Here is a 16,031-nt window from a genome sequence, read left to right as displayed (position 1 = left end):
CAGTGTTGATTTCGTCGACTAAAACTAAGGCGAAAATTGTTCGTTGACTACATTTTTTTTACTGAGAAAAACGAAATACACTTGGTTGCATGCTGAAAATAGCCGATCTACAAGCTCACTACGCATCGCGCTGCGACGTGTTGTGAGCTTGTAGATCGGCTATTTTCAGCAAGTGTAAAATCAGTCATTACGACGGCATCAAGGCCCGCCAAAATACATTTTAGTCGACTAAAATCTTGTGGTATTTAAGTCGACTAAAACTAGACGAATGAAAGCTATTCAAGAGACTATGACTAAAATAAAAATGTGCTGCCAAAATCAACACTGGGCCGCACCTAATAATGACTATGGCAAGAAGACACGTCACAATGTCTTTGTCCAATTCACACATTCGTACTAATGTTAGTCCTGATAAAATTAATCAAGATAGGACAAACCTTGTGGTCAAACTGATAAAATCAAACATCATGAAAGAAAAGGGTGTAAATAGAATGGTACAACAACTGTCTCGGTCTTGCCAAATCCGTCTGTCATCATAGCCCTATATATTCAAAAAAGGTTTTTTATGATGTGTGATCATACTGTATGAGGAGCATAATGTTTTCATTCATGACAACATGAGACATAAGAGCCACTCACTAATCAAATACTTTTCAAGCTGACTAGAAGTGGGGTAATCTTAAAAAGTAATCAGTAACTGTTTATTTTCAACTCTGTAATGAGTAACTTTCATATATAGCAGTAATGTGTAATCAGCCTCTAGCCTAGTCTACCATTACCCCTCCGTACCCCCCCGCCACCCCCCCCTCTATGCTCTGTACTGTCTGTGAGGAAAGCAGAGAGCAGGGGGCGTGGCTTGGTGAAAGCAACAACAAATGAATGAGGACAGAAAATACAAAAGCTTGAATTGCACCCGAACTATTGTTGTTGTGTTTAACAACGAACACACTACAGTACAGTTACAGTTAACTCAAGGAAGGCTATCACTCACACCATTCAGGGTTGCCATAACACCCTATTGCACCCTATTTGTAAACAAGTGTAAATGCTTTATGGTGTCGTCCACAAGACAGTTAACAGTTTTTGTATTGAGTTGCGCTTGAAATGTAGGCTACTGTAATTCTCCAATCTGTTGATAAATACTTTAATCAATCAAAACAAAGCGGTGGTTTAAACTAACAATGCAATCGATCCTCTGCGTCATAATAAATCATAAATCAATAGCCTAATACATAGATTAAACTTAACTCAATTCAATATAACATGATTCTCTTTTGATAGTAAAATGATAGAAATGATAGCCTACAGTTATATTTGGCCAAAACAGTTTCTTACTTTTTCCATACTAAGTATACTGTGCGCAGATGTTAATCTAAATAGTATTTTCATATTCCTCGAGATCTTTGAAATATGTGGTCAACATTTCAACATTTTTTGTAGAAAGATGCAGGCGGGCAAAGACAAGATCGAGATGTCGCAAAGAAAACATAGCCTGGGCTTAAACTTTTTTTCCAAACGCATTTCCTTACCTTCGGCCCATGATAACGTTGCAGCTAAAATGATTCGAATTTAATCCATCCAAAGTGAACTAATTACCGTGTCAATCAGGTCCGGTCTGTCTCTAACCATGAGAATAGAGCGCCGAAACTTCAGAGTCGAGAATCGCCGATGATAATTATTGGATGAAAGTGAACGTTCGTTCAGAGAGAGAGAGAGAGAGAGAGAGAGAGAGAGAGAGAGAGAGAGAGAGAGAGAGATTGAAAGATCTTTCCTCTTTGCCTTGTCTGTCAGCTATTAAACAACTCCCTCTTCTTCCCGGGATCGTTTTACAACAACCCGACTAGAGTCCAGACCAGCATGTATCTCTATCACACACAGTGGAAAATGAACGCAGCCCCGCCGCGCCTCGCTGTGCTCTGACTGGCTGTCTGTCTCTCTGACCACACTGGCTCTGCCTCTATTAACTAAAAGCCTTTGCGCATCGATTCGTGTCTCTCTCGCACTACTGAAAATCTGCAGATCTACAAGCTCATAAAGCGTCGTATCGCAACACGTTGTGAGCTTTGCAGATCGTCTATTTTCGACGTGAGACGTACGGCGCGCAACTACAATAAATCAAGCGTAGCCTAATAGGCGGCCTATCTACGGTCATGCGTGTGACAGTAGATCAAAACACGACATCTCTATTCCATTGTTTCACCCTCTTGATTTTCATCAAGATCGTTTCTTAACACGCAGTGAAAAGCAATGGTTTGATTCTATGGAAATAATTCAAATCACGGCTAGCCTCTTAAACCCAAGTAGCGGCTAGCTCCGGCCCCGGGACCGTTTGGAACCTCACGGTGTGCATGGCATGGCTTCTGAAAAGAAGCTAGAAGGAAGTCTCTCATGCTATAGTAAAGTGTGGACTGGGGACTGTCTTGTCTGGACTCTGGGCAGCTAATCTCCTAGTGTACCCCACTACCCAGTCTGTCTGGCGGGCATGGGTGGAAGGCCTGGTGATACGAGGTTGCCGGGCATATCAGCGACACATTTCTTTTGCACAGACCAGGCCAAATCTACATGCACGCACAGCAGGTGCGTGCATGTAGATATAAATGGGCACACCATAGTATTAGTCAGACCCCATCTGGTTTCACTGAAAGTACTAGGCCTACATTTGGCATTTCTGTTGTGGAACCTTTCACAGGACAAGCTCAATTGTGTGATTGAGCTTGAGTGATTGTGTGATGATAAAAGGTGAATATTAATATACCATCATTTATACAGTACAATGATAACTTTTAACTTGAATGTATATTATGATTTATGATACATATTTGGCTTGCTTTGAACAGAGTAATGCCATTGAGCTTTCATTTTAAGATGTAGCCCTAATTCATTTTAAGCTTATAAGAAAAGAAAAAGAACTAGAAAAAGTGCCCTTCTGGGCACAGGTCTCCACCAGGTTATCCACAGATCCGTGCAGTTAGAGGTAAAAACACTTTTGGGGCAGTTATAGCGCCACCTTGAGGCTGAGTTGAAATTGTTCATGTGGAATTTCGTCCTCGGCCTAGTGGGAATGTGCGTGCACAATTTCAGGGAAATCACGCGATGTGTTCATGATTTGCAGCATTTTGTTTGAAACTGAGCACTCCTGTGAACTTTGGAAGCCAATCTTAACCAATCAGGATGGAGTCTGAGAAATCTGAAAGACCCGTTTCGTTGAATGGCTGTAGAGAGACTGTGTACTAATTTGCGTGTTGTTTGGACAAAATCTGTAGGTGTACTGTGAAAAAACTTGTTTTGCACAAAGCGGCCTCCTGGTGGCGCTATAACAGGCCGTTCTGGAAAGTTTGGGGCAGAGGTTCATGGTTGGCATCCAGGGAGTGTGTGTGCAAAATTTGGCATCGACCGGGTTAACGGTGGCTGAGATTAGCTGGTCACGGACGGACGGACGGACACACGGACACACGGACACACGGACGGACGGACGGAGTGCAAAACATACTCTCCCCATGCCTTCGGCTGGTGGAGACAAAAAAGGATGGTATAAAAAAAAGTGCAGCATAATTCTTTAAGAAGTATGGTAAGTTAGGGAGTGGTCATGAGAGACTTTACCAACCATAATAATAATTATTATTTTAAGATATTATTTTGCCTTTTTCTGGTTGAAAGTAGTCTGACAGGAAATGGGGAGAGTAATGGGGGGAGCGGGCCGACCAACCGGGAACCCCTTTTGGTGTTTTAAGCATTATTTTATGCTTTTAGCTGTTGAAAAATAGCAGATCTACACAAGCTCATAGCGCCTGACATCTTTCAATATATATTGTTACAGAGAGAGTTTTTATTTCAAATCTTTGCTATACTGGGAGGGTCCCTGGAACAACATATTTTCAGATGGGGGTCGGCGGCCAATGTCATATATATTTGGGGGTCCTTGACATGAATATGTTTGCGAGCCACTGACATATAGAAACATGGGTTTTTCAGAAAACTGTCAGGATTTAGAAGGCTTTTTTTTATTTCGACGTCACGTCAGGTCTAAATGGGTTAAACTCTAATATAGTCTACTTAGTGAGCCAGGGTCCCCCACAGGCTCTGCTCTAGGCATGGTCTGTTCCCTTTTTTTTTGCATCTACATAGAACTTTAACTGTGATCTGGAATGATTCATTTAGAAATGGGAAGGATGTGGATATGTCTGGAAATGGCTCAACTGCAACTCAAATTTAATGGCACTATTATGAAAGAGTGGAATGCTTATTTTTTTTGTTGTCTGCTGCTGCATGTCTTCTATTTCAATACCTGTCATTTTAGACACAATGACGCATGGTTCTCTAATCTAAGTTTCACGCTTCTTCAGTTACGCATGAAGTTAAAACTGTATACAGCCATCAAATTAGGTCTAAATTAGGTCTGAATCTAAATGTACTGTAGTGTACTGTGGTGTGGGCTCAAAACCCTACGTTTGTGAAATGGTAAATATGTTTTACCGCGATTCCTTAACCCATTCTGACCTGAGATCAGATTCATACGAGGTTTCCACTGGACACACACTGGTCTGATTAACCCATTCTGACCTGAGATCAGATTCTAAAAATGTCAGTCGTTCTTCAATTCTTTTCAAAAATAGCAGACCTACAAGCTCGTAGATCTGCTATTTTTAAATAGCTAAAGCACGACATGATGCTAACACCAAAATGGGTTCCCGCACAGAATTCCTTAAAAAAGTCGAAGAACGCAGGACATTTGCATCACTGGTGGTATGTTATAATACAAAGCAGATTGAAAATTAAATGGATTTAAGTCCCACTAAACCCTTTTGGGGTGTTTGTGTCAAGTGTGCGTTATTAATAGTAATTGGACACCATTGCAATACTGCCATACCAGTGACGATAGTGAGTGGCATCTTACAACTTCAACACACAGTTCATAGCTCGTAGTGGATAGGGACTCCTGACTTTGTCTATTACTTACTAATCGTTCTTATTCTTGTATACTTTTGATTGCTAATTTGCACAGTTTTTTTTATCATGTGACACACTTGTGAGACTATATACCTTTGATATTTTTTTTTTTTTGCGGCTTACGCCTTTTATTGATTTTTGAAGGGACAGACAGTAGGCTGACAGGAAACGGGAGAGAGATGGGGGATGACATGCAGTAAAGGCCGTGTCGGGTCCGGGAGTCGAACCCGCGGCACACTGCGACTGGATTACCAGTCCGGTGCCCAGACCGTTACGCTACGGCCTGGGCCGAGACTATATACCTTGTGAATATTTATACCTTGTGAATACTCTTTGGTATTTTTATATTCATACACTTCTCTTGATTGCTAAATTGCATTCTACTATATGTATTACAGTATGCCTATTATGGAGACGGCTTATGCCTGGGTTGTCTGTCTCTCTGCAATGTCTGTACAATGCTGCTATCTGTGTATCGTGTTATTTTAAAACGTTGATGTACTACTGCACTTTGCCCAAGACAAATTCCCCCCCGTGGGACAATAAAGTATATCGCATCTCAATTCACTCTGCATAATGTATCATCATTACACCAAAGGCAAAGTGTACATACTAATTGGCATTATGTTGTAACAAGTCCTACAACAGTACATACTGCAAGTGTTCACAACGGGGGGGGAGTCAACTATGGTGAATGCACATAAACAAAAGTATAGCCCTGTCTGCTTCAAAAGAGGAGGGAAGAGAAATTGTCATTTCCACAACCACAATCCCATCTATTGCACTCTGTGGAGTACCAACTTCACACGAGTTCCTCCCAGTGCCTATAGCACATAGTTTCACAGCCCAGACCATATGCACCAGGAAATTGTCTTAAGCACCCGAGGGACAGAAGGGACAAATCTCTCTTCTCTCCTGCACACATAACCAGCTGTCTTGGCTCATATACGCTCACAGCTGTCCAAATCACTTATCCCCCCCCCCCCCCCCCAGACATTGACCGAAGGTTTGGAGGGAAGGGATGGAAAGAGGTGGACACACAGTCACACACACACAGTCACACACAACATGTGGGTGAAAAACACCTGGCAGGTCCGTCTCACAGGGGCCAGCTGGAGAAGCAATGACCAGCACTCGATCTCATCCCATTCTGACCTGAGATCAGATTCTAAAAATGTCTTCTACATCCTGAGAGTTTTCTGTTAAAAGCTATGTTTCCATGTCAGTCGTTCTTTCGATTTAAAAAAAATAGCAGACCTACAAGCTCGTAGCGCGCCACTCGGTGGCGCGCTATGAGCTTGTAGATCTGCTGTTTTTCAATAGCTAAAGCGTAACATAATGCTAACACCAGAAGGGGTTCCCGCCTAAAATGACAAAAAACTAAATGGAAACTAATAGTCCTGCAACAAACAGTCAAAAAGTGCTTTAGTTTTCGAGATACCCCTACCGGAGTTAGGACCAAACACAACATAGTTTTTCCTCATCTCTAAGGCCTCCCATACATGAAATGGATTCTTGTATAAAAATATTTTACTGCAAAAGTGGTGAAATTGTTATTTAAAGTTATACACCTCAAACTAAAAATAAAGCCTGTCCGTCTGGTGGTTGAGGCACTTAAAGGCATGTAGATTCACAATGGAAGCTCTGAGAGGTTCAAAACTTGGCATACTTGAAGCCAGAACATACCTCTACATTCTAGAAAAGACTGAATGTCAATATCTGAATGTCAATATGAGATATAGTCATTTGAACACATACTTACAGTAGGCGGAATTGTACATCTATGTAGATGTCTTCTCTACTTTGTAGTGACTCTGGAATGGATTGTCATAGCAACACATATGATGGCTTGTAGGAAAGGTGAGGTTCTACTGAATCCAGCAATACCAATTGTGTAAATGTAGCTTGCATAATCGTGGAGTTATGGCACAAAACATATATGGTGTCCCAAACGGGGGGAAATAAAACTAATGAAATCTACACTATCACATTAGTTTTATTTTTACTTCACTTATCAAGGGTGGGAAAACATAAACAAATCACTTGAGTAGAAGTCCCTAAAATGTATGAATTGTCTCAAACTTGAGAAATGAGAAATTGTGAACAAATAGATGCCGCTTCAATAGAGAAATATGCAAGCCTAGATTGGAACTACTAACTATTATTATGTTGCAGCACATGACCTGGATGTTCCCTCATCAAGCTAAAATCTCAATATTATCCTCATAAATATAAATAATCAAGTTATTCATTTCTGTTATTTGAGTTATTTGGTTACAGTCAATTTATACTACAGTATTTGGCTCCACCTATGTGCATCTTATGTGATCTTATAATGTGAAGTGTATCGGAAATCGGGGCCGATCATGACATTTTTAAATGATCAGATCAGGAGCACAAAAATGTGATTGGGACATCCCTAGTATCAATATGATAGCCATATCATGATATTAGACTGTATATTGTCCGTGATTTGGGATATTGTACTATTGTGATATTGGAGGAGTTGCATAAAAATATAATTTTCAGATGGGGAAAAATCGGTATCGGTAGATACTCAAAATTAAAATGATCTTACTAAATGTTGCTCAACAGAGAGATGATGATGTTCATAAAACCGTGGCTCTATATACAGACAATATGCTGCAGTAATGAGCAAGTTGCAAATGTTGAGTGAGAGCATGCCTGCACCAGTCTCATCAAGAAGACTGAATAGGGTTGATACAACATTGTTTAACATACAAAGATATTTTTCATTTGTGTGAAGGCCAGTACAAGACCAGAACATCCGACAGCCATTATGGCTGGTACTGGTATGTGTACCAGAGACTTATGGTCCTTCATGCAGCATCAGAAAGGTTGATGAAGTTGTACATCATCTGCTCCTCTCGTACCCAGATCTCTTTGTGTATGATGACAAATATACAATAATACTGGTAATATGCTGGGGCGGCAGTGCCTCAGGGATAGAGTGGCCAATAGAGCGGCTGGATGGAGAACCGTGAGGTTCGCAAAACAAATTTCAGTGTGAACTAACAATATACCGTTAGTACTATATCATACCATATTCTCAGTTCGATCCAGGGCTCCCCCAGAGTTAGACTCTGAACCCCTAATTGATCCCGATGTGCAGGTCGGTGCCTTGTATGGTTTCCTCTGCCATCGGTGTGTGACTGAATGTGTGAATGTAATGCACAATCTATGTAAAGTGCTTTGGATAAAAGCTCTATATACTGTAAATGCACCAATTGTCATTTACGGTATATAAACTCCTTGACTGTTATGATGACATACTGAAGACACTGACTCTGAGGAAGAAGATGATATTGTCTAAATACAAACCCTGGAAACATACAGCATTATAATTTGTAGAACATGGAAAGTCTGATGTTGCATGCTCTAAAAGTGTGCCCATGGGAAATGGGCACAATGAGAGAAGATGCAAATATCCAAGAAAATACAGAACTACTACATAGACCTGCAGATATATCGATGAAGAAAACCATGGACCAGTGTCTTCAGTATGTCATAACTCTTATTTATTGAAAGTGATGACTTGTCATCACTTTCATTTATTTAAAGAAAGATGTTAACTATTTCAGTGAGATTAATAAAAGCTTTGACATAGATACTGGTCTGCTGTTCTAATTCTTTGTTTTATAGCTGCTATATTTCGTTTAGATATTTAGTGTTTTAGGTAGCATTTATGATATTTGTCATCATATGCAAAGAGATCTGGGTACGAGAGCAGCCGATGTACAACTTCATCAATCTTTCTGATGCTGCATGTGAAGGCCCTGTCTCTGGTACTCTGACCAGTGACCATGTGAAGGCCCTGTCTCTGGTACTCTGACCAGTGACCATGTGAAGGCCCTGTCTCTGGTACTCTGACCAGTGACCATGTGAAGGCCCTGTCTCTGGTACTCTGACCAGTGACCATGTGAAGGCCCTGTCTCTGGTACTCTGACCAGTGACCATGTGAAGGCCCTGTCTCTGGTACTCTGACCAGTGACCATGTGAAGGCCCTGTCTCTGGTACTCTGACCAGTGACCATGTGAAGGCCCTGTCTCTGGTACTCTGACCAGTGACCATGTGAAGGCCCTGTCTCTGGTACTCTGACCAGTGACCATGTGAAGGCCCTGTCTCTGGTACTCTGACCAGTGACCATGTGAAGGCCCTGTCTCTGGTACTCTGACCAGTGACCATGTGAAGGCCCTGTCTCTGGTACTCTGACCAGTGACCATGTGAAGGCCCTGTCTCTGGTACTCTGACCAGTGACCATGTGACGGCCCTGTATCTGGTACTCTGACCAGTGACCATGTGAAGGCCCTGTCTCTGGTACTCTGACCAGTGACCATGTGAAGGCCCTGTCTCTGGTACTCTGACCAGTGACCATGTGAAGGCCCTGTCTCTGGTACTCTGACCAGTGACCATGTGAAGGCCCTGTCTCTGGTACTCTGACCAGTAGTCCTGGTTTTGTCTATGAACTGATTGCAACAAGACCGCGAGGACTTTTTTGTGCTATCCCTTTTGGACTAATTGTATGACTGTACTCTGTTGCTGTTTTTACATTTATGTCTAATAACCTATTAAATCCATCAATCAATCAATCAATTGTGCTGGCCTTCCCACAAATGAAACAATATATATGTATGTTAAACAGTGTTGTATCCTATTCAACAATGTTGTACCCTGTTCAGTCTTCTTGACGAGACGGCATGCTCTCACTCTGGTCTTACTGGAGTAGTTTTCTCAACATGATACAGTATATGATGAGGAGAGGAGAGTATATTGAATTTGGGTTTGCCAGGGTTTTATGAACATCATCTCTCTGTTGAACAACAGTTAGTGTTGAAGGTCTTCTGCCGTGGGCTTTATACATTATGGGTCTTGTTTCGTGCCTTTTTCCAACTGTTTAGCAAAGATGATACAAAGATTTGGATCCAATATTCCATTTTGGTAAAAGTTTAAAGATACACTTCAGAATTTGTACAGTATCTATGTTGTGCATTGCGCGCACTATTTTTAGGCTATAGTATGTGCAGTAACCATATTACAAGTGATACTAATTAAGTCTATTTTCCATTCTGGTGAAACAGTGTCAGGGCAGGGTTCTGCTATTGTCAGTGTAGACTGGACAGGCAGTAGGCTCTGTTACACTAAAGATAACTAAATGCTAGGTCACTCTCCACTCCAGTCAGCTAAATAGCTACTTGATTTGACAAGGTTCATCTCATCTTTTCACATTCCAAAATATGTGAAATGATTTTACCTGTCATTTTATGAAGAAAGCCACATACTGTAGGCAATAAGATGCAGGTGGAGCCAAATACTGTAGTGTAGTATAACTTGACTGTAACCAAATAACTCAAATAACAGAAATGAATAACTTGATTATTTATATTTATGAGGATAATATTGAGATTTGAGCTTGATGAGGGAACATCCAGGTCATGTGCTGCAACATAATAATAGTTAGTAGTTCCAATCTAGGCTTGCATATTTCTCTATTGAAGCTTCATCTATTTGTTCACAATTTCTCATTTCTCAAGTTTGAGACATTTCATACATTTTAGGGACTTCTACTCAAGTGATTTGTTTATGTTTTCCCACCCTTGATAAGTGAAGTAAAAATAAAACTATTAGTGATACTGTAGATTTCATTAGTTTTATTTCCCCCCGTTTGGGACACCATATATGTTTTGTGCCATAACTCCACGATTATGCAAGCTACATTTACACAATTGGTATTGCTGGATTCAGTAGAACCTCACCTTTCCTACAAGCCATCATATGTGTTGCTATGACAATCCATTCCAGAGTCACTACAAAGTAGAGAAGACATCTACATAGATGTACAATTCCGCCTACTGTAAGTATGTGTTCAAATGACTATATCTCATATTGACATTCAGATATTGACATTCAGTCTTTTCTAGAATGTAGAGGTATGTTCTGGCTTCAAGTATGCCAAGTTTTGAACCTCTCAGAGCTTCCATTGTGAATCTACATGCCTTTAAGTGCCTCAACCACCAGACGGAAAGGCTTTATTTTTAGTTTGAGGTGTATAACTTTAAATAACAATTTCACCACTTTTGCAGTAAAATATTTTTATACAAGAATCCATTTCATGTATGGGAGGCCTTAGAGATGAGGAAAAACTATGTTGTGTTTGGTCCTAACTCCGGTAGGGGTATGCCGACTTCTGGGGGCCATTGTCGCAGTACTATAAATGAAAGCAAAAGCTATGATGACTAAAACTAAGACTAAATGTACTGACAATTTCGTCAACAGCTAAAAACTAGACTAAAATGTTAGGAAGGGAATAGTGGACCAGTATAAGTCATTTTACACATGGTTGCATGCTGAAAATAGCAGATCTACAATTAAGCTCACAACGCGTCGCAGAGCTTGTAGATCGGCTAAGTGTAAAATCAGTCATTACGACGGCTAAATCTACAGTTGATTTAGTCGACTAAAATGTATTTTGGCGGGCCTTGATGCCGTAAAATGTTATGACATTTAGTCGACTAAAACTAGACTAACACAAAAACATTCCGGGTGACTAAAATGTGACTAAAACTAAATGAAAACGATTCAAGAGACAACATTTGCTGCCAAAAACAACACTGCAGAACCGTAATCTCATATGCACCTCGTCCTGCAACTAGTACATTTATATCGCAGATGGACTTGCCATATGGAATGAATGGACAGACAGACCAAAGCATTTAAAAACACACATGGGTTCTGCATCTGCAGTCTTTTTTTAAATTGAATTGCAGCAAAATTATGAACAATTCCCATAACAGCAAGTTGTGACTATTCATTGGACCGGATCCAGTCCAGCAACTCATTTTAGTTCGCGGGACAGACTGCATGGTCAAAGTGTGTGTGTGTGTGTGTGTGTGTGTGTGTGTGTGTGTGTGTGTGTGTGTGTGTGCGCGCGCGTGTGCGTGTGGTTGTGTGTGACTGTGTGTGACTGTGTGTGTGTGTGTGTGGTGCATGCTCCCAATACTGAAAAGCATGAATATTACCGTTACCGGTATGTCACATTACACAAAACACGATAGCCTACTGATGTCAGGTTTTGAACTAAAATGGAATGTGTATACTATACATTTTATTTGCATTTCACATGTCGTCAGGTGCATACAAAATAGTCAAATTGCCAGTAGCTGAGATTTCGTTAGCTCCAACAAGTTTAATAGTTTTTATTACTGACAATGTCCATTTCAGGCTTTTACTATCGAACATAGTATTAATTTTTTTTTGTTATATTATTGGATTCTATGCTGTAAATAAGGCTGTGATGTTTTCAAGGTTTGCAATGTTTAGCATGTTTCGTTTTGTCCATGTGTGTTGGTATATGTAACAGTGTTGTTTTTGGCAGCAGATTTTGATTTTAGTTTTAGTCCTACTAGTCTCTTGAATAGTTTTCACTTAGTTTAGTCACATTTTAGTCATTTAGTTTTCGTCAGTGAAAAAAGGTAGTCGACGAATGAAAACAACACAGGCATGTAATGTGTTTTGTATTGATTGTGACATGTATCTAACCTGACGCTGCCAGATGAGGGCGGTATTGGGTAACCATGTTCCCCAACACAGCACTCATCTGGGATCTCTCAGGCAGTTGAGCTGACAAAAATCCGTTCCGTACCGGACCAATCAGCGTGAGCTAATGGCGGGATATGTGCGAAACCGGACGTGAAGCTATATAGACACGTCAATATGATTGGTTGTGTTTGCACGCCCACACGGTGATAGACAGACGGTCCCATCCAATCATCTACCAAGTATCTTGAAAAAAAGGAACAGCCCCGTCATCAAATTTGCTTCCGTGATCCCAGATCCCAATAAGCTGTGAAACAAATTTGTGTAGCAAGCTTCTTGGATCTGGCAGCGTCAGGTTAACATGTATCCGCATCAGCAGCACTAATAAATATTCCCAATTGATCTTCATAATAAGGTCTGTGCTCTCATCAATTGCAAAGAAAATTTATAAATTGACTGTAAAAACCTCCAGCAAGATGTCTGATTCTCTCTGCTTCAAGAGTTTAACCCATTTAGAATGTAATTGGCCGCGGACCCCCCATCTGAAAATATGTAGTTCCAGGGACCCCCCCCCCCCCCCAGAAACAAATATTTGAGTTAAAATCGTTCACTCTGAAAGAATATATATCCAAAGATTTGCACAACATTTTCACGCTTTTTCAAAAATAGCAGACCTACAAGCTCGTAGCGCGGCATAGCACTATGAGCTTGTAGATCTGCTAAACAAGCATAACATAATGCTTAAAACACCAAAAGGGGTTCCCGTCCCAAAATGGGTTAACAAGGGGAAAGAGAGTGACTGCCACACACACACCCAGATAGATGATAACCGGATGTGAATATTTGAACAGTTATTATTATTATATTCTTTGCAAATTCTCTCTCTTTTGTTTTTAAACCTTATTATTATTCTTTTCCCATAAGTGTTCCCACAGGCCGGGTCTGGTTCATGGGCCTGTGGTTCGACACCCCTATAGTGATTTAGCCAGTGCGAGCATTCTCTTTTTAAAAACCTGCTGGGGGTTCCCTTCCCCTGCAGGAATGTATGCTTTCAGTCACCATGGAGAGGGCAGACACTCATTCTTACTGTTGCAGCACAAAGCTTAACTCTCAATGCAGGGGTTTACAGCCCCTCTCATTGTAAAAGGATTAACCCATTCTGAACGAGAACCCCTTTTTGGTGTTTTAAAGCATTATGTTTGTGCTTTAAGCTGTTGAAAAAAATTGCAGATCTACAAGCTCGCATAGGTCTGCTGTTTTTTTGTTAAACATCGTGAAACAGTGGCGCAAATCTTTATATGTATTCTTTCAGAGTGAACGTTTTTTATCTCATAGCTCGTCGGCGGGCAATTTCATATATTCGTGGTGGTCCTTGACGTGAAATAGTTTGAGCACCACTGACATAGAAACATGGGTTTTTTCAGACAACTGTCAGGATTTAGAAGACATTTGTAGAATCGTCCTCAGGTCTAAATGGAACCCATTTTGGGCGGGAAGCCGGGAACCCTTTTTGGTGTTACATACATTATGTTATCATTTAGCTATTGAAAAATAGCAGACCTACAAGCTCATAGCGCGCCACCGAGTGGCGCGCTATGATCGTTAAAATGTGCTTCAAAACTTAAATTTCAACGTCAGGCCTAAATGGGTTAAATAAATCAAGGCCAGTCTAGACCCAGCACCACGGTGCCCCGCCTGCCATGGCCTTTCAACTTCAAACCAAACAGAAACACACACATACAGCTGCGTGCTATGGGCAACACTCCGCAGCCTTGAGAAATGCTGTAGTAACCTTTGTCGCCTCCCCATCTCCCCGAAAGTAATTTACATGCATTTTGAGATAAGAGGGCTCCGTCTCACGCCAGGAGCCCCATCTCCTTCATTTTGGGATTGAAGTATTGTGTAAGAGGCGTTCCCCCGTGAAAAAATGCTATCTTGTGCCACCACCTAAATCCTTAAAACACCTACCCATTACAACCTGTGTGGTTTGAGCGTTATACGCAACTTAAACCAAATCCGTGTGCCAGGTGCCATTCCCCTTAAGAGATCTATTATCCATAATCCATTATGCCCTGGATCTTGCCTTATGGAAGAGCAACGCATGCTGCCTTGGAATGCATTTATATTAGATACAGAGGGTTGTGTCCAGTATCTGACTATCTGCCATCCACTCCGTGGCCAACACAGCCGAGTCGTGCTGCTCCATTGCGGATGAAGAATGGCACACGATGGAGCCCATTATAGACTATATACGGTAAAGAAGAGAGAATGAACAGGATGGCTGTCATGCCTATAATTCAGAACATGCAAAACACAGCAGCAAATTGATAACAAGAGGGACGGTTGTTATGAAGTGTAGTGAAACGAAACAAAAGGGTAAAGTTGTAAACTATTTTGCAGCACGCGCACACTCAGAAAGGAGAGTTTATTATGACCAATTTAGTAGAAGTAAAACTCCACAGCTTCACCTGCATTTGAAGAATATATACGCTAATATATTGAATTACATTAACCAGGGTATTAAAGGCACACACAGTTAAACATATTCTGAATTAATGAAGAAAAATAAAGGTTAACGTCTAGCTAAGCAACACCTTCTGTAAAGTGGTACTGTAGTGATGCATGACACAGGTTATTGGTGAAACCCCCCCGTATAGAACATCTCCAATATCAAGCTACAGCATAGAACAGTTCTGAGGATATGTCTAGTACGGGTGCTAGGGCATTCACTTCTAGTTGACTAGTTGCCTAGTTTACAAGTCGACTAGTTATTAACCACCTTATCTTTTGGAAATAAAGTACATTTAAAAACTCTGTACATTGGCGACTATACCTGCATCTTGAGGCCTACAAAACTGGGCAAAAACTAGTCAACCAGTACCAACAAGGTCGACTAGTTGAATAATAATAACTAGTTGCTTAATGCCCTAACGTGTGCAATTGTTTTTTTATTATCTAAAGTGTTGTCAGTCAGTCACACAGCATTAAGAGTGCTTTAAGATGTCGTAGAGTTAGTTTTGGTGTCGGTGGCAGCAGTGCTGCAACACTTAGGAAGTCTTTAAAAAAAAACATGATCTACCTGAGTTTACGCCGTAGTGGTTTAGTGGGCCTGGCACCCATGCATTGTCTGGCTTTATGCTCTCCATCTCCAAGTCTGCATGCAGCCAGGTGAACCAATGGATGGATGGATGGATGGATGGATGGATGCGGACGGACCCATGGCACGCATGCACGGAGGATTGGCAGAGGGAGAGAAGTCCTTCAAGTTAGACAACATAATCAGCTGTGCATTTTTGTACTGCGCCTCGCAAGGCATTTTGAATTGAATTGTATGGGGCATTGGGGTGCTAATTCGCTTATTTCAATCGCTCAAAAATCTATGTAAATAGTATCACAAGCGGCACACTTTACTACTTATTTCGATGAAAATAAGCGAATTGGCACAAAAACCCAATACCCATTGAGGACTTATATTAGGGGAAATAGCCAATAATGCACTTTTGCACAAAATAACACCTGGACCTCTTTGG

General features: G+C 41.0%; 1 protein-coding gene across 1 annotated transcript in view; it reads right to left on the bottom strand.

The window, feature by feature from the left end:
- Positions 1-16,031, bottom strand: part of arhgap32b (Rho GTPase activating protein 32b) — an 81,884-nt gene that overhangs the window by 33,033 nt on the left and 32,820 nt on the right. The window contains exon 9 of the mRNA XM_083778832.1: positions 15,581-15,655. Coding sequence (XP_083634958.1) covers positions 15,581-15,655 — 75 coding nt within the window. The remainder of the gene's footprint in view (positions 1-15,580; positions 15,656-16,031) is intronic.

This window comes from Protomyctophum parallelum (assembly GCF_964188405.1).
Source record: "Protomyctophum parallelum genome assembly, chromosome: 1".
NCBI lineage: Eukaryota > Metazoa > Chordata > Actinopteri > Myctophiformes > Myctophidae > Protomyctophum > Protomyctophum parallelum.
This window is presented reverse-complemented; position numbering and strand designations above follow the sequence as displayed.